At 40.5% G+C, this 20,697-nt stretch overlaps 1 protein-coding gene across 1 annotated transcript in view; it reads right to left on the reverse strand.

Moving 5' to 3' along the window:
- Window positions 1-20,697, reverse strand: part of LOC117366433 (glypican-5-like) — a 944,740-nt gene that overhangs the window by 244,060 nt on the left and 679,983 nt on the right. Inside the window, exon 8 of the mRNA XM_033957771.1 lies at window positions 5,014-5,164. Coding sequence (XP_033813662.1) covers window positions 5,014-5,164 — 151 coding nt within the window. The remainder of the gene's footprint in view (window positions 1-5,013; window positions 5,165-20,697) is intronic.

The raw sequence follows: 20,697 nt of genomic DNA on the forward strand, positions 1-20,697 counted from the left end.
AGAGATGCCTAATCTCTCCTGCCGCGATCACGATCCCCCCCTCCCGAACTGCTGCAAACTACGGCAGGAGAGATTGGGCATCTCTCCTGCCGCATTCGCAATCCCCCTGAACCACCGCAGGAGAGATTAAGCATCTCTCCTGCTGTGCTTCGCAGTTCAGGGGGGATCGCGATCAGTTCAGTGGCCCCTATTTGGAACGAATATCTGTTTTGACTTGGTCTAAGTCAAAACGTATAAGTTCTGACTGGGCAACCTTGTAAAGTTTTGGTTATACTTGCTGTACAACTAAGTCTAGGTCGGCACACCTCCCGCTCTTTCCCCTCCTCTAAAAACGCCTCTTTTCGCTCTAGGCATTTAGAGGCAGGGTAAAGGCCTATGCTGGTTTTATATACATCTAAAACCAATATTGATTATCGGTACTTGGACAATCTGGCTTTTTGATCATCCAAGTACCAATTTAGGCCACTTTTTGAATTTTTTTTATTATGAACCCCATACTATCCAACATAAGAGTCTATAGTAGAAAAATAAATAAATAGGCTGAAATTTTGATTTAATTACAGAGTTTTAAATATTATTGGATGGATAGACTCCCAGCCATCTACAGTGAAGAATCAGTTACTGAGAGGTGAGTGGTACCTGCAAACCATCTCTGAATCCACTGGTTTACCGTATATACTCAAATATAAACTGACCCAAATATAAAACAAGGTAACTTCCCCCCCCCTCCACCCCAGAAGAGGAAAAAAGGTTTATAGTTTTTATTTATATCCCCCTTTATACAAAGCAGGTTCCAAAAACACATACATAATAAAATACACAGATATACACATTAAAATGCATAACCATACAAATAGAATGCCATTTTAAAAACCCAGACACACATAAAATAAACATCAAAAATCAAATAATCACATCCTCTTATAGATTGCTAACTCCATTACACTGTTCCCCACCACAAGCTCTTTATATCAAACTATACAAACAAGGTTCAAAAATTTCCATTTTAATTTTCCTCAGCACCCATATTTCATGTGGCAAAACAAGTGGAAGGACATAATCAAAAGATATGTCTAAGTCCAATTTGGATGTACGGCGCTAGTTGCCCAAAGTTGGCCGCGGCAGCCAATCAGCACGTTCAGAAGTGAAGGAAAGTCACTCTTACCTATGCAGAGCCACTAGCTGATTGGCTGTCATGAGCTTGCGGCAGTCAATTAACTAGTGGTTCTGCACGGGCAGGAGCAAAGGAAGGTCGCTCCTGCCGCAATTCACTGCTGGACCACCAGGGATACTTAAGGTATGCGGGGGAGGCAGGAGGGAGATAAAAATAATTAGAATCGGGCTGGGACAGGAGGCAGGAGGGATCCCTTCTGCCCCAGCCACCGCTAGACCACCAGGTTTCATGACGGGCCCGGCAGAGGCCTGCAAGCAGGTTCAGTAGAGGGGTGGGTCAGTGCTGACCCAAATATAAACCGAGACTTCCATTTTTGGGCCTTTTTTTGCCCCAAAATCTCAGATTATATTTGAGTATATACGATACATAGAACTAAAGACAACATATCTGATACTCGAAAAACATTGTACTTTTCATGCTCAGTGTTAGTGAGATTCTCAACAGTAATCTGAAGAGGAATAACTAACTGTCCTCCAGATTCTCACAGGTGCATGATTAAAGAGACCAGAGACTAACAGAATAAAATGTCCTCAGTAATTTTTAGGATGCTGTCTTACCTTCCATATATTATCTTTATTGCTCTACTAACAGAATGGAACAGATATAAGGAGAAATATTATACTATCCGTGGCAATCAAGAAACAGCAATTTGAATTTAAAACTCACTCTTCCAGAACTTGTTACAGTTTCAAACAATACAAAGTTACATATGTGTACAAGTTTAAAATAATCAATCCATCTATATATTCTAAAATATTCCCACATTGCCTATCATTAACATTTATAGGTCACTAAAAACTCTCATCTACAACTTATCTCAGCTCCTCAGCAAAATCAGTTAAAACTATATAGCCTTCAATAAAACATAGCCCTCAAGAAAGATTATCCTTAGGTTTCTTTTATGACCCAGATCTCAGTAGCAAAGCGATGTAATTTGATTATATGCTAGCTAAGTCTCAAGTAATGCTTTGAATTTTTTCCTTCTTTGTAACCTTAGCTTCAAGGTAGTATTTTCTTTTCTTTGGATCTCTCCCCTTTTTTGTGGACTGATAATGCACTAATATATTTCCTTTATGATTGGTAACTTATTTGAGAATTGAGTTCTCTTTATTGCTGAAATAAAGTGTAATACTTGCAAACTTCATGTTTAAAATGCAATAAAAAAAGAAAGATTATCCAAGGAATGGTCACACCTTCATTTGTTTTGCTCCCTACATTTTTAATCCTATCTACCTAGATTGAACTTTCATAATTTTTTTTCACTAATTCATTGTGAGTGAAGGTATAAGGTTACCAGTAGAGAATGACACAGGGAAAATATTTGTCCCCGTCACTGTCCTGTCCCCAGGACCACCATCCATGACACCGCCCCGTCCCCATGACCACTGTTCCCACCCCATCCCCATCACCACTTGTCCCCGCGATCACTGTCCCCACCCTGTCCCCACAACTACTATCCCTGCAGCATCCATACAAGTCTCAGTACTGCAATATTTAGCTTATTCCTTCCTTATAAATCAAAGTTCTGGCTGCTGAACTAGAGAAATTGATGTTCAGCTGGCAGGGCTTTGTTTATAAATTTTTATCAACAAAACTAATATACTACCTTATCCTAAAACAAATAAATAAATATAATTTTTTTTCTACTTTTTTTTCTGGTTTCTGCTTTCCTCATCTTCTAATTCAATTCCTTCTCTCAGCGTCTTCCATTTGCTCTGTTACTGTGCCTCTCCCTTCACCCCCCCCCCAATTGGTCTAGCACCCATCTTCTTCCCTCCGCTCCCCCATAGTCTGGCATCTATCTCTGTCTTCTTTCCTTTCAGTGTCTTCTCCAGACTCTGCTCCCAATTTCCCTTCAGCATCTTCTCAACACTCTGTCATCCCCATTTCCCTTCAGCATCTTCTCCCCATTCTATCATCCCCATTTCCCTTCAGCGTCTTCTGCCCACTCTGTCTTCCCCATTTCCCTTCAGCGAATTCTGCCCACTCTGTCTTCCCCATTTCCCTTCAGCGTCTTCTGCCCACTCTGTCTTCTCCAATCCCCATTTCCCTTCAGCATCTTCTCCCCACTCTCTGTTCCACATTTCCCTTCAGCATCTTCTCCCACTCTGTCTTCCCCATTTCTCTTCAGCATCTTCTCCACACTCTGTCTTCCCCATTTCCTTCAGAGTCTTCTCCCCACTCTGTCTTCTCCAATCTCCATTTCCCTTCAGCATCTTCTCCCCACTCTCTGTTCCCCATTTCTCTTCAGCATCTTCTCCCCACTCTGTCTTCCCCATTACCCTTCAGTGTCTTCTCCCCATTCTGTCTTCCCCATTTCCCTTCAGTGTCTTCTCTCCACCACCACCCTTCCCACTCGTCACCTCACCGCCTTTCAGCACCCCTCACGCGGCCCGAGAATCTTCCTCCCTCCCCCTTACCTTCGCAGCGCATTAGTAAAGTAACTTGCTCAAGCCAGCCGAGCTTGCCTGTAGTCGCGTGTGTGTGGGCGGAAGTTACGTCAGAGGAGAAGCTTCCATCCACACACATGCGACTGCAGGCAAGCTTGGCCGGCTTGAGCAAGTTACTTTACTAATGCCACAACATGCCGCGAAGGTAAGGGGGAGGGAGGGAGATAGATTCGGTAGGTAATTGTGGGGACAAGGCCATTTACGGCTCCACAGGGCAGTGGATGGCCTTGTCTCCATGCCCGCAGTGAGCACTTCCCCCCCTCCACTGTTTCAGTGGGTTACCCACGACTAGCTGTGGGTAACAGCTACCGTGTCATTCTCTAGTTACTAGTTCTTCTTAAAAACACTCCATCACAGAGCTACCTTAAAGGGCATGACATAGGCAAGGCAGAACAGGGAGGGTGTGGTGCAGGTAGAAACCTAAAATCTCAGATCCCAGACAGAACAGGGATGTGGAGGGAAGACAAGAGAACCTCTCCAGCATATGTCTTCATCTCATCTGTCTAAGCAGCACACCTTCGGGTTTACCCTGGAAACTTGAAAATCACTTGTCTTTGAGGCCGCATGGACAGGATTAGTGCCTGCTAGTTACCGCCTGCTTAAATGGAGGTGGTAGCGGCTAGCGTGTGCGGCATTTTAGCACGCGCTAAAACCGCTAGCGCACCTTTGTAAAAGGAGCCCTAGGTATCAGAAGCCATAAGTCTGGTGCCTAAAGAATTGGTACTAAAAGCTATTCCATAGACATGCACCTTTTATAGAATAGCAGCTAGGACCAATCTTTTCTGGTGCCCATTTTTGAGCACCATTTATAGAATTGCCCCCATAGTTCACAGTGTTTTGAAAGAATGCACCCTTTTTGGAAAAGGGTGCACTCTTTCCAAACAGTACACATTCTTTTCCTTATAACATGTATATATGCATGCTGTTTGCAATGAAGCATTCTTAGAACTAGAATGTGCATTCCTTCAGAAATAGTGTGCCTTTTTCTAAATGGTGTGTACTGTTTCAAAGGAGTGCTTAATAATATTGGCAAAAGAAAAATCACAAATTATTGTGTGTTTGTGTGTGTGTATGGGGGGGGGCAGGATTCTGCTCAATTTTGGATTTTAATGACATGCAACAACATGAGATATGTTGTTTACATATCCCATGTCATCATAAATGACAGCCCATCTCATATAGATTTTGGGATCACTCTCTAGATGAATTTGGATTAAATTAAGTGGGAGATTGAGAATATCAGCGAGTCTGTTCTACCAAATTTTATTCAAATGTGTGATTCTTGCCTATAGAAGGACACACACACACACACACACAATAAAAAGGTAATACCAGCAGGAGTTTAATGAATTAGCTTACCAACTCTATATATGAATATTCCATGTTTACCTGTTTGTTGAATTTTGTCACCTGATCCCTGGCATCCATCCTCATCATCACAATCACCACTTGAATCTATCTCTTCATATTTTCCATCTCCACTGCCATCTTCTCTAAAAGCAAATCTTTCGGATTTTGTTCTTTTCTTTTCTGTGTCCATCTGAAATAATAGTTTAAGTTAGAGAGATTTAGTATATCTACAATACATTTTTGCACATTTTCTGGATACTGTAGTAACTGGTTATTTTTACTTGGAACTGTTGAGATACTATAGGTCACACTGTCATAGAGAGGGTTATTGTATTTACCCACAGAAATGTGCTTTCAGAACATTGGTCCATGTACATTCACTTCGAAAAGTGGAGTAAAGTTGGTGGGTGCCAAAATTAAACCCAAAACTAGGTGCCAATTGAGCACATAGGGTTGGATTCTGCAACTGGTGCCTCCAAAACCAATGCCATTTGTATGTAAATCATGTACCGGCGCAGCTTGCAGAATTGCGGCCATGTGTAAAGTTAACTGTACTTAATTGAAAGTTAGGCACACAACTCATAAAGCGCGATTCTATAAAAAAGTATATGCTGAAATCCGTGGAGGGGCATAATCGAAAGGGACGTCTAAGTCCGTTTATGTCCATCTCGCAAGTCATCCAAAGTAAAAAACAGCTTAAGACACATTTTCGAAAAATACGTCCAACTTTTTTTTCATTTCGAAAATCGTCTAATTATACGTCCTGCAGATCTGATGATCCAAGCCGCTAAATCATCCATCTTTATACCACATTTCCGTCCAACTTTTCATCCAAGTCCAAAACACCTAGAACAAGCCCTGTTGGATGTGGGAGGGGTCTGCAAAGTGATGGACTGCACACCCAGACATGGCACCTAAATAGTGGGGTACCTTAAAGGGCACTGCTGTGAACTTCACAAAAAGGGTGCCATGTCTTCTCCTCCCTACAGCTCCCTTATAGGTTACGGTGAGCCCCCCAAACTACCTCCAGAATCCCCTAGACCCACTTATCTACCACCCCAATAGTCCTTTTGGCTGCAGGAGCCACTTATATGCCAGTAAAAAAGGGTTTTGGGGGTATATAGGGGAGTGCACATGTTTAAGTATCAATGCAGTGATTACAGGGGCTTATGGGCATGGGTCCTCCTCTCCATGGGTCCCTAACCCACCCCCAAGATGACTTAAGCTGCCTCTGTGCTGGACGACTAGGCTTTCCTATGCCAGGCGGCCAGGTGATGATGGTCTGGAGGCTGAATTTGAAAGGTGTGATTAATATTTTTGTGGGGGTATAGGGGGGGTCGGTGATCACTGGGGTAGTCTGTGGGGTCTGTTTTATCTGTTTGCAGTACTTATCTGGTGAGTTTAGGTGGGTTTTTGTGACTTAGACCATGTTTAGCTTTGGTCGTTCAGCGGCACTATGGAGGCCTAGGTCATTTAGAAATACGTCCAAAACCCATTTTTAGTATCGGCACTTGAACGTTTTTGAGAAATGTTTGTCCAAGTGCCGAGTTAGGCAGGTTTTTGGACGTATTTCTCTTTCGATTATGAGCCCCATAGCATGTAGTTAAAAGTAGGCATGGTTAGGGGGTTGAATTTTAGGCATGTTTTTGAGTTAGGTGCATGTTTTTGACTTAGGCGCCATTGTGCACACAAATTATTTGTCCGAGGATAATTTTTAAACCACCATAGTGCTGATGATCAATCCTGTGCTGGATTATTGCAATGCTCTGTATCTCAATGTGTTCTGAGGTCCTTGCAACTTGCTCAAAACGCCGCTGCATGTTCCCCACACCCACTTGACACCAAAACATCACTTTGCATCAATAAACTTAGTTACCTTATTCAATCTACTATGAAGATATTGGGTGTAACACTGGATCAGAGCCTAACCATGAAAGACCAGGTTGACTCCTTAATCAGAAAGAGTTTTTTCACTCTATGGAAGTTTCGGTCCATTAGAGCATATTTTGACATGTCAGCTTTTAGAATTCTGGTACAATCCCTTGTACTAAAACTTGTCTACTGTAATATCGCCTATTTGGCAATTGCCCAAAAGAATATGCGACAATTACAACTGGTACAAAATGCAGTGATTAAACTGATTTTCAGACTGAAGAAGTCCGATCACGTAACACCTTGCTACTGACTACTGCATTGGCTGCCGATGGAGGCGCATGTGAAGTTTAAGTTCGGCTGTTTTTGCTTTAAGGCACTATTCGGTCTAGCCCCTAAATATATAATTGATCTTTTCTCTTTCTCAGCTAACAGACATAAGAGAAGCTCACACTTGAACTTTTTTTCCCCTCAAGTTAGAGAACGTAAACTTAAAAGACATTATCAACACCTTCTCTCACATCAGGCAGCATTATGGGGTAAAGACCTAGATCAATTGCTTACGCCTACTACGTATGGAGAATTTAGGAAACGCCTAAAAACATATCTGTTCCTGAAGTACTTAGGCAGCTGACCTATACAATTCTTACTCCAAAATAACTGCTAATCAATACCTGTTAATCACTAGCTCTTAACTCTGTTTATTCCACTCAAGTTGTACCATCTTTTAATCATTGTAAACAGCATAGAACTTCATGGTCCTGCGGTATATAAACTGCTATTATTATTATGTTTCTCAGTTTGTGCACATTATGTCAGTTTTAAAAGATTTGCATTGGTTGCCTATTACGGCTCGCATCAAGTTTAAGATTCTGTGTTTAACTTTTAAGAACATAAGAACAAAAGAATTGCTGCTGCTGGGTCAGACCAGTGGTCCATCGTGCCCAGCAGTCCGCTCACACGGCAGCCCCCAGGTCAAAGACCAGTGCCTTAACTGAGACTAGCCTTACCTATATACATTCCGGTTCAGCAGGAACTTTTGAATGATGGTGCTCCAGAGCTGCTACGATCACTAGTACACTTTTATGTTCGGGCACGGAGTCTACACTCTAGAGATCTGTCTTGATGTGCCCTCCCTGTCTGTGGTCAAACTTTTGAGTCACCGGAAAGTGATGTTTTCGGTTCAGGGCCCTCTTTGTTGGAACAAGCTTTCTATGGATCTTAGGCAAGCAGCTTCGGTTTTACAGTTTAGAAAACGTCTCTGTTGCGTGCTTTTGCAATCAGTAACAGCGCGTAATGCATCAGTAGTCAAGTCTCAGTCAAGTAATAGTAATTAAGTAGTTTTGTTTGTGTCGTTTATTGTCGGTATCATTGTTATATGTTATATGTTTGTTGGTTGTATTGTAATATGTTTATTGTACTATGTTGTTTTGTTGTCTTATTGAAATATGTGTTGTATGTAAAGGTTGTAATTTGTTATTTCTCATTTGGATGTCTTATTGTACTCTGTATTAAAATAAAATGAAATAAATAAATTAGGTACAGGCATTTAGGAAAAGAAACCCCCCGCATAAATAGGATGCACCTAAATGTTAGAAACTCTAGCAACGTTTAGCAGTGCTAGGTGTGATTCTATACAATGTTCATAACTTTTATAGATTCGTGCTTAGCGTCGTACATATATATAGGGTTCTGTCTATGAACAAACTGATACACAATTCAAATTTAACCCAAGACCTCAAACACCCATGGCACTAATGATGTCATTTTTTGTGTCCTTGTTGGGGTGAGATGTCGGACTAAAAGATAAGTGGTCTTCTTTAATTAAGTAGTTCACCACATACAATTGATTAAAAAGAAATTTTGCCTGTATTGAATAATATATTCAAGACAAGACTGATAATGAACATCTCACCCCAGCAAGGGCATGAAAAATTACATCAGTAGTGCCACAGGTGTTTGAGGTCTTAGGTTAAATTTGAATTGTGTATCAGTTTGCTCATAGACAGTACAGCATACATTATTTGAACAAACTGTTTTTCCTTTTTCAGTTACGAACATATATAGGGTTACCAGATTTTGGTTGACTAAAATTTGGACACAGAGCCCCGCCCCCTGGATCACCCAGTTCTGTCCAGCCCTGCCTCATTATGCCCACTTCACACACCCCAGTACCGCCCCTCAACCTGTTCTCATTGCACATGCGCGGATGCACTCCTGATGTGATCCCAAAGAAGCAGCTTTTCAAAACCCGGACATAGTGCTGGGTTTTGAAAAGCCGCCCGAACATGCCCTCTAAAAAGAGGACATGTCCAGGTAAATCCGGACGTTTGGTAACCCTACATATACAGAATTTGGGCCTTAGTGTACAATTTTATATAAATCACTTTCATATCTAAACACTGTTTTAGGTATTTAAATGGGCTCTTATAGATTTAGGTTATGTCTAAAACAGGGGTCTCAAAGCCCCTCCTTGAGGGCTACAATCCAGTCGGGTTTTCAGGATTTCCCAATGAATATGCATGAGATCTATGTGCATGCATTGCTTTCAATGCATATTCATTGGGGAAATCCTGAAAACCCGACTGGATTGCGGCCCTCAAGGAGGGACTTTGAGATCCCTGGTCTAAAAGGATGTGCAATATAAGCTAGCATATAGTTTTATAGTAGGCATACTCAAGGCAGTGGCGTACCAAGGGTGGGATGGGGGATACAGACCACCCCGGGTGCCAGCCCTAGGGGAGTGCACAGCCGGCCAGCCGGGTCCGGATCCTCCTGCGCTGCTCTAAATGGCACCTGCAACTCAGCGTGGCTGCCGTACTTATTCCAAAGCAGAGTCGGCAGCTGCACTGAAGTGCAGGAAGGTCCCACGATGACTACCATCTGCCGCCTCTACTCTGGAAGACGTATGTGACATCGGAGGGGGTGGACCGGCAGCCGCAGTCATCGTGGGCCTTGCCACAACTCCCTGTGTCTGCTGGCCCACCCACTCCAACGTCATTTACCTCTTCCGGAGCAGAGGCAGCAGAAGCAGTCGTGGGCCTTGCTGGTTTGGAGGGAGAGAGGAGCATAGAAGGATGGTGGAGGGAGAGAAAGGGGATCAGGGTGGTATGGAAGGGTGGTGGAAGGAGAGAAAGGAGGCAGAAGCTGATGAAATTGGTGTGCAAGGAGAGAGAGACATAAGGGGGAAGGATATTGGATAGAATTGAGTTGGAGGGAAAGATAGGGGGCAGATGCTCATGGAATTAGTGTGCAGGGAAAGGGGGAGAGAGACATAAGGTAGAAGGATACTGGATGGAATTGAGTTGGAGGGAAAGAAAGGGGGCAGATGCTCATGGAATTAGTTTGCAGGGAAAGGAGGGAGAGACATAAGGGGGAAGGATAGTGGATGAAATTGGGTTGGAGGAAAAGAAAGGGGCAGGATGCTGATGTAAATATGGGAGGGAGATGAGAGAGTAAAATGCCAGACCATGGGGGTGTGGGAGAGGGAAGGGAAGAAGAGGAGAGAAGATATGCCAGACCATTGGAGGAGGGAAGGGAAGAAGATGGATGCCAGACCAATGGGAGTGAAGGGAGAAATGGAAGGGGGAGGCATAAAGTTTCACACAAACTACAAGGAGACCGACTAACCCTTACAAGATGAAAACACAACCTCACCAAATATCACTCATCTACCCAACATTTACTCATATCACACAAACAGACTACACCACTCTCACATGTGCATACGTGAACATCAGAGCCATAGGCCCCAAGACAGAACACATAAAAAACTGGATAGAAGAAGAAAATATAGATTGCCTTTTCCTCACAGAAACTTGGCTTACTTCTCATTCAGACCCCAGAATAACAGAAGTCTGCCCAAAGGGATACAAAATAATAGTGGTCTGCAGAGAAAACAAAAGAGGAGGAATTGCCATCATAGCCAGAACCTCCTTAGACCTAAAAATACAAGACAAAACAACCACCCCATACATGGATCTACTAGCCTGTCAACTCTCAAGCACATCACTCAAAGCACAAATAGGAGAAGGATCCCAAGACACAAAAAAGCTATTCCAGTTACTATAAGAACTCACAGACACCACACCATATCTGACCAATAACAACTCCCCCTCACCCTCAGCCACCCTCTTAGCCACATTCTTCAAAAACAAGATCACAAATATCAGAGCCGCTTTTAATGGAACACCTACTCATCTAGAAGAGATCACAACTCCCCCCCACAGAGAAAGATTCAGTAGCAGCAGACAGAACCTGGTCCCACTTCTCACCTATACAATGGTCAGACCTCAACAAACTATATAACAAATACAGTCCCGCAGCCTGTGACCTTAACCACTGCCCCCCATACCTATTGAAAACCTCCAGTAAGCTATTCCACCCTCTGCTCCTACAATGGATTCAAACTTTACTCACAGATGGCCAGTTCCCACAAGACCTCAGCGAAATCATTATAACTCCAATCCTAAAAGACCCCAAAGGAGAAACAGACAAACCATCCAACTACAGACCCATAGCCTCAATCCAACTTTACGTCAAGCTAATGGAAGGCCTCGTAACTAAAGCCCTAAACTTAGACCTAGAAAACCATAACTTACTCCACCCCACAAAGTCTGGCTTCAGAACCAACTATAGCACTGAGACTCTACTAGGAACACTCATGAACATCGCAAGACAACACCTCAGCACAGGCAAGGAAATGCTGATCATACAACTAGACCTCTCTGCAGCCTTTGATCTAGTAGACCATGACATCCTTTTACAAACACTAGACTCAATAGAAATTACAGGCAAGGTACTAACATGGTTTTTAAAGGATTCCTACAATCCAGAACTTATAGAGTCAAAACAAACAAACAAAAAAATCAGAACCATGGTCCAACCCATGTGGAGTACCCTAAGGATCACCTCTGTCTCCCACACTCTTCAACCTATACATGCCTCCCTAAGCTCCTACCTAGACAAACTAGGCATTTCTTCCTATAGTTACGCAGATGACATCACCATACTCCTCCCCTTCGACCAACCAGCTCCCTCCATGGTAGGCACAATACAAAGAATACTCGAAGCAGTAGCAATATGGATGAAAGAACACAAACTAAAGCTTAACGCTGACAAAACAAACTTCATCCTCCTAGAAAACAGCAAAACTCCAACCTTGACTAACCTAGTAATTAACTCTATTTCATACCCCATTCAACCCAAGCTAAAACTCCTCGGAGTGCTGATAGACAGAGGCTATACCATGCAACCACAAATCAACAAAATAATAAAAACATAATTTGCAACTATGAGAAACCTAAGACAAGTCCGAAAATTCTTCGACAGAAAACAATTCCAACTCGTGGTTCAATCACTAATCCTAGGCCTAATAGACTACTGCAAATACTATATCTCCCCTGCCCTGCAATTACGATAAAACAACTACAACTAATGTAATATAAGATGCAATATAGAAGGGGCAGAGAGTGGATGAAAGGAAGAGAGTGACAAGAAGATGAAGAAAGCAGAAACCAGAGAAGACAAGGTAGAAAAAAAATTCTGTTTATTTTTTTGCTTTAGGGGAGATGCATCACTGTTTCTGTGGTGTTGCATTCTATGCAGAGTCCAGCTTCTTGGTGGTTCAATTTAACTTTTGTCTACGTATTTCTTTTTTATCCCCCTTTTTACAAAACTGTACAGCGTGTTTTAGCTCTGGCCTTGGTGGTAACAGCTCTGATACTCAGAACCACATTACAGTTTTATATAAGGGGGAGGGATTAGTTTGTGATTACATATTCCATACTAGGCGAAGGTGTTTTCTGTGTTCTGTGTGTTCGAAAGACACGGTTTTATGTTAGCATTGACTGTGCAGGATTATCTGTACTAGTCTGGCTTGTTTAGTTTTACAGTGGGTGTATTGATGTTGTACTGCTCACTGCAGTATGTAAGATGCTGCCTTTTCATAGGTACACTTATGTGACGTGTGGATTGTTACTAAAAATCATGTTTTTCATACAGATGGGGAGGGGGGTGTCAAAAAATGATGGGCCCTGGGTGTCACATAGGCTAGGTAAGCCACTAACTCAAGTAAAGAGAAACCGGGCCCGAATTTCCAGTTTATTTTTGGCTGACCAAGACATACATAGCTGGCTAGGCCAATATGCAGAAGCTAGACAGCTAAGTCTCAACATTCAAAGATAAAGCTTTCTTACTAGGGAATAATATATAGCAGATTGGGAGTCTTCCAGGGACAAAAATATACCTACGACTATACCTGAATGTACACTATGTAGAATGGTAGCTTGTGAGCTCACAGGCAGTACATAAGAAATTGAAGAAAAAAAAGCATAAGAGAACCTCATTCTCAAAAGAAAGAGGTCAGTATATGGCACAACACAAGTCTAACAGCACTACAGAAATGCTATATAGTGATAGTAATATGTAGACATTTAAGAAACAGAAAATAAAATTGTTAATTTGTGACTGGTGAACAGAAATGGCCTGATTTTTGTTTTGTTTTCAGAAAAGAGAACAAATACCCTTTGAAATTACTCTAAAAACAGGCATCATGTAACACTTGAGGAAAGGCTATTGTGTCATAGTTTTTTGAGAAAGGATATTTCACAATGTACTATTGTTTTTCAGAATGCTAACAGATGTTAACTAGAGAGCATAATGAAATTGGGATATTAAAGAGCCTTTTTTCTGCTTCTAATATGAAAAGCAAATCTGAATGGGGGAACAAGGACTTTTCAATGATTTTAGTTATCTCATAGATTATTGTTGTACGCTAACAAAGTAAAACATTCATTCAGTCCTCTGTTTCACTTCTTTAATTGAGAAGAAATTACATTTAGCTGGAAGCATGCTTTTCATCTTACGTATGTGCTGGCCAACCTAAACCACTTAAAGCCCATTAGAGTAGCAGCATTTATATTTTTGCTCATGCTCATAAATGCTGCACTTGGGTTTGCTTAATAATAATAATAATAATAATAATAATAATTTTATTCTTATATACCGCCAAAGCCATGATAATTCGAGGCAGTTTGCAACAAGAGGTGCTGGACAATCAGCGAAATGGTCACAATACAAAGTCATTGAATATAAGCTTACAGAATGGAAGAAGTGAAAAACTATAAAATTCTTAGGTTACAAACTGATTAAACAAATTCATTTTTACTGAATTTCCAAAACTGAAGTAGGATGAGGAATTCATGATAATGTTACCCAGCCAATCGTTCCATTTATCTGCCTGGAAGGCAAGAGTTCTGTCCAGGAATCTTTTCTAGCGGAAGGCCTTTATTGTCGGATAGGTGAACATATGAATTCTACATGTGGGCCTAATAGAACTATCCAGATTAAATTGAGAAACCAAGTACATAGGGGCCAGACCAAATATTGATTTATAACAAAGACAAAAAAATTTAAACAAAACTCAGGCTTCCAGGGGCAGCCAGTGAAGTTTTTGATAATAGGGACTTATGTGTTCCCATTTTTCAGCCCAAAAATCAGTTGAACTTCCGAATTTTGAATAACTCGGAGCTTACTAAAGAATTGAACATCACCTTGAATACATGATTAGGCGATTAATTAAATTTTAAATAAACTTGAAACTTATATAAAACCAATAATTTAAGAGGGTAAACCTTTAAAAGGGGGGTGGGTTATCAACATAGGTGATAGTTAAAATGGGTTATTTTAGCATGATCCGGTCTGTTCATCTGTCAGCATCTTTTACCACAACTTGTGATAAAATAACCCATCTTAATGGTAGCTCACTATAATAACGTCTTCCTTTAGTGGGCAATTCTATAAAGTGACCATTAACATTTAAATGCTGATTACAAACATAAATGTTTAGAATAATAGAATATATTGCACATATGTGACCATCTCTGGGAAAAGTAGATAGATTGTGAGCCCACTGGGACAGATAGAGAAAAATGTGTGAGCACTTGAATAAATTCATGTAAATATTTCTGAGCTCCCCTGGGAGAACAGTATAGAAAATTGAATGAATGAATAACTAAATAAATAAATAAATAAATATAAGGTGACTAAAGTAGAGGATCCAAAATGTTGAGAATGGGCAGATTTTCATGTCATAGGTCCAAAAGCAGTCTGAGAAAGTTTGAACTTCTGTAACATTTTGTATTTTTATACATAAAAGGATAGTGTTTGGACTGTTGTTTTACAAATTGTTTGCTCCAAGATAATTCATTAAAACCTTACTTTTTATTTCTGATGACTTTAGTCATTTTTCCTACTTATGTAAATGCTAGAATTCCAAGATTCTATAAATATGTATATATCTTACATATAAAAAATAAATAGAACCACATAGCATATCACTAGTGGTGATATTTAGTAGCTGCTATGCTTTGAGTTTGTCTCCTATGGAGTGATTTTCTCCTGCTTCCAAGCTCCAGGATCATGTTCTTGTATTTGCAATTTGATTGAGGAGACAACAATTTTCAGATAAGTGTTTCAGATAAGTGAGACTTAGAATTAAGACTGTTGAAATTCACTGTGAAATTGTGTCCTCAACTTTTTGGGAGTTTTTGACTGAGGATGTGTCTGCTGGCTGCAAGTGATATTTGCAACTAGCCTGTCTATATGGGTTGCTTTGATTTTCCCTATTAGACACTGAGGTCTTTTCTCCCTTAAGAGTAACACTTGGACTTGTTATCCTATACTCTTGAGGTTGTGCTATGTGGATATATATCTTACATATTGCATATTTGACAGATGGGCATAAACATAGATGGAATTTCAACTCAACATAGGTGGGACTCCTACTTACATAGTATCATAACTATGGCACTTATTTTTGAAGCATATGATTGTCCACGTGTTTGAAGGTCCGGATTCTACAAATGGTACACTGAGTTAGGTAGTGGTTGGTGTCATATTGCTGCCTAGCTTAATTGATTTTAATTGGCACATGCTGCTGCACAACTCATATTCAGCCAGAGTCACTGTGTCCACATCACCCCTCTCCTCAAGTCACTTCATTGAATCCCTATCCATTTCCACATACAGTTCAAACTCTCCTGTTGACTTACCAGTGTATTCATTCTGCATTTCATCTATATCTCTTCTCTCTCCCTATACTCCTCTCCGTTAACTCTGTTCATTGGGTAGGTCTCTCTTATCTGTACCCTTTTCCTCTACTTCCAGCTCCAGACTATGTTCCTTCTCCTTTACTGCACTATCAAGCTCCATCCTAGCAGTAAAGAATGACATGGGGACAAATTTTTTCCCATCCCCGAAAGTTCTTTTCCTGTCCCTGCCCCATTCCTGTAAGTTCCATCCTCATCCGCACAAGCCTCACTTTAAAATCATAAGTGTTTGTGCGGTAAAGGCAGAGCTTACAGGAATGGAACAGGGATAGGGACAGTGGCAAAACTTGCAGGGACAGAATGGGGAAATTAAGTTCCTGTGGGGATTGGGACAAATTTGTCACACTCTAACTGGTAGTATTCAAATCCAGACTAAAAAACAAAACAAAACACATTTTTGAGACTGCTTTTAATTCCTAACCCCACTCACTTGCAAAGTAACCATGCCTGAGAAACTCCCTAACCCCCTACTTGTCCTGTTTGTTTGATTAGATTGTAAGCTCTACTGGGCAGGGACTGTCTCTTGAATGTTTTAACGTATAGCACTACATACATCTAGCAGCACAATAGAAAGGATAAGTAGTGGGGATGGAGCTTAGCTGTCAACAGGAATGGATGCATGATCTGTTAGCTCCCCCTTCCCAGCAGTTTTGAAGGCTTCAGCTGTTGTTTTTACCTTTTTCAAAGTGATTTTTTATCTCAGTGATAGCAGAGCAGTATGTTATCCAAAAAGCAAACTAAACTGGAGTCTGCTTTTGGCACCAGTGGAGCAAAAACGGACCCTCCTACGCCTTCAAAGGTACCTTTACTGGTGGATCAGAGCAAGACATGTGATCCGGTAATGTTACAATAAAAAAATATTGGATTCAGTACAAGAAAACACAGGGAAACTGAATTTCATCCAGTCTAAAGTACTCAGTCTGTCACAGAAACTATCATTGTGCTCTATTAGAATAGATCAGTTAGAGCAAAGGGTTCAGGGATGTGAGGAAGAAATGAGTCAGGCTACAGCTGACAATAAAATAATTAATCGTTTGGCTAAACATTTGGAGCAAGCTGACAATTATAGCAGAAGAAATAATATAAGTCTGTTGGGGCTTCCTGAGGGTAGTGAAGGAACTATGTGATTCAGTTTTTGGAGGATAGTATACCTAAAAAACTCTCAATACAATTTCACTTCCCTCTGGAGATAGAAGAGCCCATCGGGCCCCTGATTATAGATCTAGTAACCAGAGAGGTCCCAGACCATTGATAATTTGGCTCCTGAGATACCAGCAAACGCGGCAAATTTTAACTACAGCAAAACAGCATAAGTCTCTCAAATGGCAGGAGCATAAAATCTTGTTTCTGCCTGATTTTGCAAAACAGATTGCTTTAGTATGGAAATAATTTTTAAATTTGAGACCGCAACTTAAATTAATGGAGCAAAATATGGTCTCTTTTATCCAGCCATTATGAAAGTGACTACCAATAATAAAACAACTAACTTTGATGAACCCAAAAAGTTATAGGAATTTATTGATGGACAGGAAGTACAGATGGATTAATGAAAGAATCGACTTGGGGGAATCACTTTTAGAATGAATTGATATTTTCATAAGATATTAAAAGATTTGTTATAATTTGGATAACTGTAAATTTATAAAATGGCGTTTATTATGAGAAATGACAGTTGAGATTAGAACCTTAAAGATGGAAAAAATGGATCTTCTCTAACTGTCTTGGGTTGACTCATGGAATCCTATTGACATAAATCTGGTTACATCTGCTGGTTGGCTGCTCCTAATGATAACTATAGAGATGTACCTTGCTTAATCTTTTGTAAACCGCATAGAACTTCACGGTATTGCGGTATATAAACTGTTATTATTATTATTATCCTGAAAATGCAGTTAGAACTCAGGAGCTTCACGGTTCTTTTAAATTATGGAATCTACAAGAAAAGTAACAGCTGATGTTGTAAATGTGTAATGTTCATTTAATTATACCACTCGAGTATAGTCAGTCTATGATTGGGGGCTGAAATTTTCTGATTTGGGAGCTTATACGCTAATTTCTGGATAGCTCCGTCCCTTATGTTTGTCTACCATCTCCATACAGGGCTAAGCTTGTTTTTTTTTTGTTTTTTTGCGGATTCCCCATGTCTGGTCTTTGCAGCACAGTTGGGTCTGCAGCGTGCCCTTGCCTGGGGATTTATCTGTGATTCAGTGGTGGTGTGTGGGGCTCTATGGGGCAGGTGGGCTTGTCCAGCAAGCCGGGAGACATTATTAAGAGGAACAGTAATGGACAGAAGGCAAGATGGCAATATGGCGGTGATTCAGAGGGGAAACTTCAGACGGGCAGCTGCACTGTAGCCTCATTGGAAAGGAGACTGTGACCTGGAAAATCACACAGCTGTATAGAAATGGAATCTCCTCCTTCTTCCAATACCCGTCAAGTGGCATTCGGGCTGATGTGGACCACTGCAAACCTGGGGAGATATACTTCAGAGTAAGTCGGGACCCAACTACTCTCCAGAGGGCTATAAAGGAAATCCAGAAGTATTTTTACAGTTGGTGAGTTTTCCGGCTCACTGGGTGGGCCTGTCCTGTCTCGTGGGACCCTTGTGGTGCCACAGGGCCACAGAGGGGCCTAAGGGGTGTGTGTGTGTGTGTGTGTGTGCTGTGCTGTGGATCCAGGTGCAGTGTGGGGATGGGGCGTGGCAGGGGGGTTTAGAAGTTAGTGGGTTTAGCGCTTGTGATTTCTATTATACCTTCATCAATTGGGAATGTATCATTTGGATCACAAGAATGTATCCACGGGCAGGATCAGCAATGATGATGGTATCTGATATTACAATGTAATAGGGTCACTGATGCCATTGTTGATATAGCATAGAAAATAAATAAAAAACACATTAGTGTAATTGCTGTAACTTCTTAAAAGTCCTCTTGGAACTCCATAATCCTTATACTTTAATCAGTGGATAAATTGTGCTCAGAGACATGGAGGAAAAGGGGACAGAAAGTCCCCAAAAAACGCTTTTTGATTTTTGAAGTTATTTTCCTCCTGTGTAGTTTTGACATTGTTGATATAACAACAACGCATGATGGGTGTTCCGGATTGAGGATTCTCATTTGCAGTTTACATTGGAAAGAGATGTCATATTGGTGAATGAATGAAATTTTTATCCTTGTCCTATATTAACGACATAAGCAGTTTCAGTTATGATTGCCCGCCTGGATTCTAAAGTCTTACATGTGAAACAGAGTCTCAGAATGTTGGAAAATGCCATATGGTGAAGGAGATGGTGGTGTATTTCTGTCTGATGAGATAGATTCAAATTAGTATGAATCTATTTCAGGCTTGAATGGAGGAACTTCTATTGACTTATCATTCAATTGTACCCCTATGTTGAAATTGATTGATTTAGGATATATAATGGATAATTTCTGCCTATATATATATATATATATATATATATATCTTTTATATTTCTGCTGTTTGGATTAAATTTGGGGAGGTTTGGCTTTTACTTAATTAAATACTTTTCCATGTGTCATGAATATAGTATGGCAGTTTTGGGGATTGATTGGGATACATATATTAACTTTATATATAGGATTTGATTCTGTTGATTAAAGATGGGTAAATATGTATTTGATGATTCATGAATTTGAAAATTATAATTCCCTGTCTACTTAAAATTATTTATGGGACTATAATGTATGTATGAATTTAGATAAGTGATGATTTATATTTTTTATTTTCTATTTTAATTGAATTTTGGTTAAATTTTAGGAGGGTTGATGGTTTTACTAATGTATTTATGATTAGAAAAGGTGTAGTTTACTTTATGAAATGTTTTTCACACATAATGGATGAATGGATTGCTGGGGGGAGGGTGGATCATGGGTCTACCTATAGGCATCTAAGCTGATCATGAGAAATGGAAGGGGATGGGGGAGGGAAGAGGTATGGGGTATTCAAGGGTTCAGGATGTGTATGAAATTTTGGATTTTATATTTCATTAATAGGAATTTGGTAGCTTATATTTTAATATTGTCTAAATTAATACAATGGTATTAAAACTTTATTCTTTGAATGTGAATGGGCTTAATCATCCATTGCAGATATTTAATTTATACAGGAAATCCACCTGTCCGCGATTGAATCTGCTAAGTTAGAAGGGGGATGGATAAAGCACTGCTTCTTTGCTCCTGTAATTAGTAAAAAGGCGGGAGTAGCAATCCTGGTCAACAAGAATATTTCCGCTACATATCATTTTCGGGCAGATCCATTGGGTAGATGGCTCCACGTCAATATGACTTCAGGAAAAATTACTCTGACGCTTTTTAATAGTTATGCACCTAACATTAATCAGGAAGATTTCTTTAAAAAACTCCAACAAATAATTCTGTCACTAGCTACATCTAATTTAATAGTAGCTGGAGATTTCAATGCTGTCATTGATCCTATAATGGACAAATAACCGTCTAGATCAGGGGTGTCTAACCTGTGGCCCGAGGGCGATGCAGTATTTTCCTCTGCTGCCCCTGGATGTTAACCATCTTGCTGACTCCCTCCTCTGTCTTGCTGCAGCGTTTGCGCATTTGTGCGGTCCCAGAAACATTTTTTTCAGCCAATGCGGCCCAGGGAAGCCAAAAGGTTGCACACCCCTGGTCTAGATCATTAAACTCATTAGGTCTTGATAATCTTTGCAATTCATGTGGATTGAAAGATATATGGGAGATTTTTCATT

Source organism: Geotrypetes seraphini, chromosome 9 (genome assembly GCF_902459505.1).
Source record: "Geotrypetes seraphini chromosome 9, aGeoSer1.1, whole genome shotgun sequence".
NCBI lineage: Eukaryota > Metazoa > Chordata > Amphibia > Gymnophiona > Dermophiidae > Geotrypetes > Geotrypetes seraphini.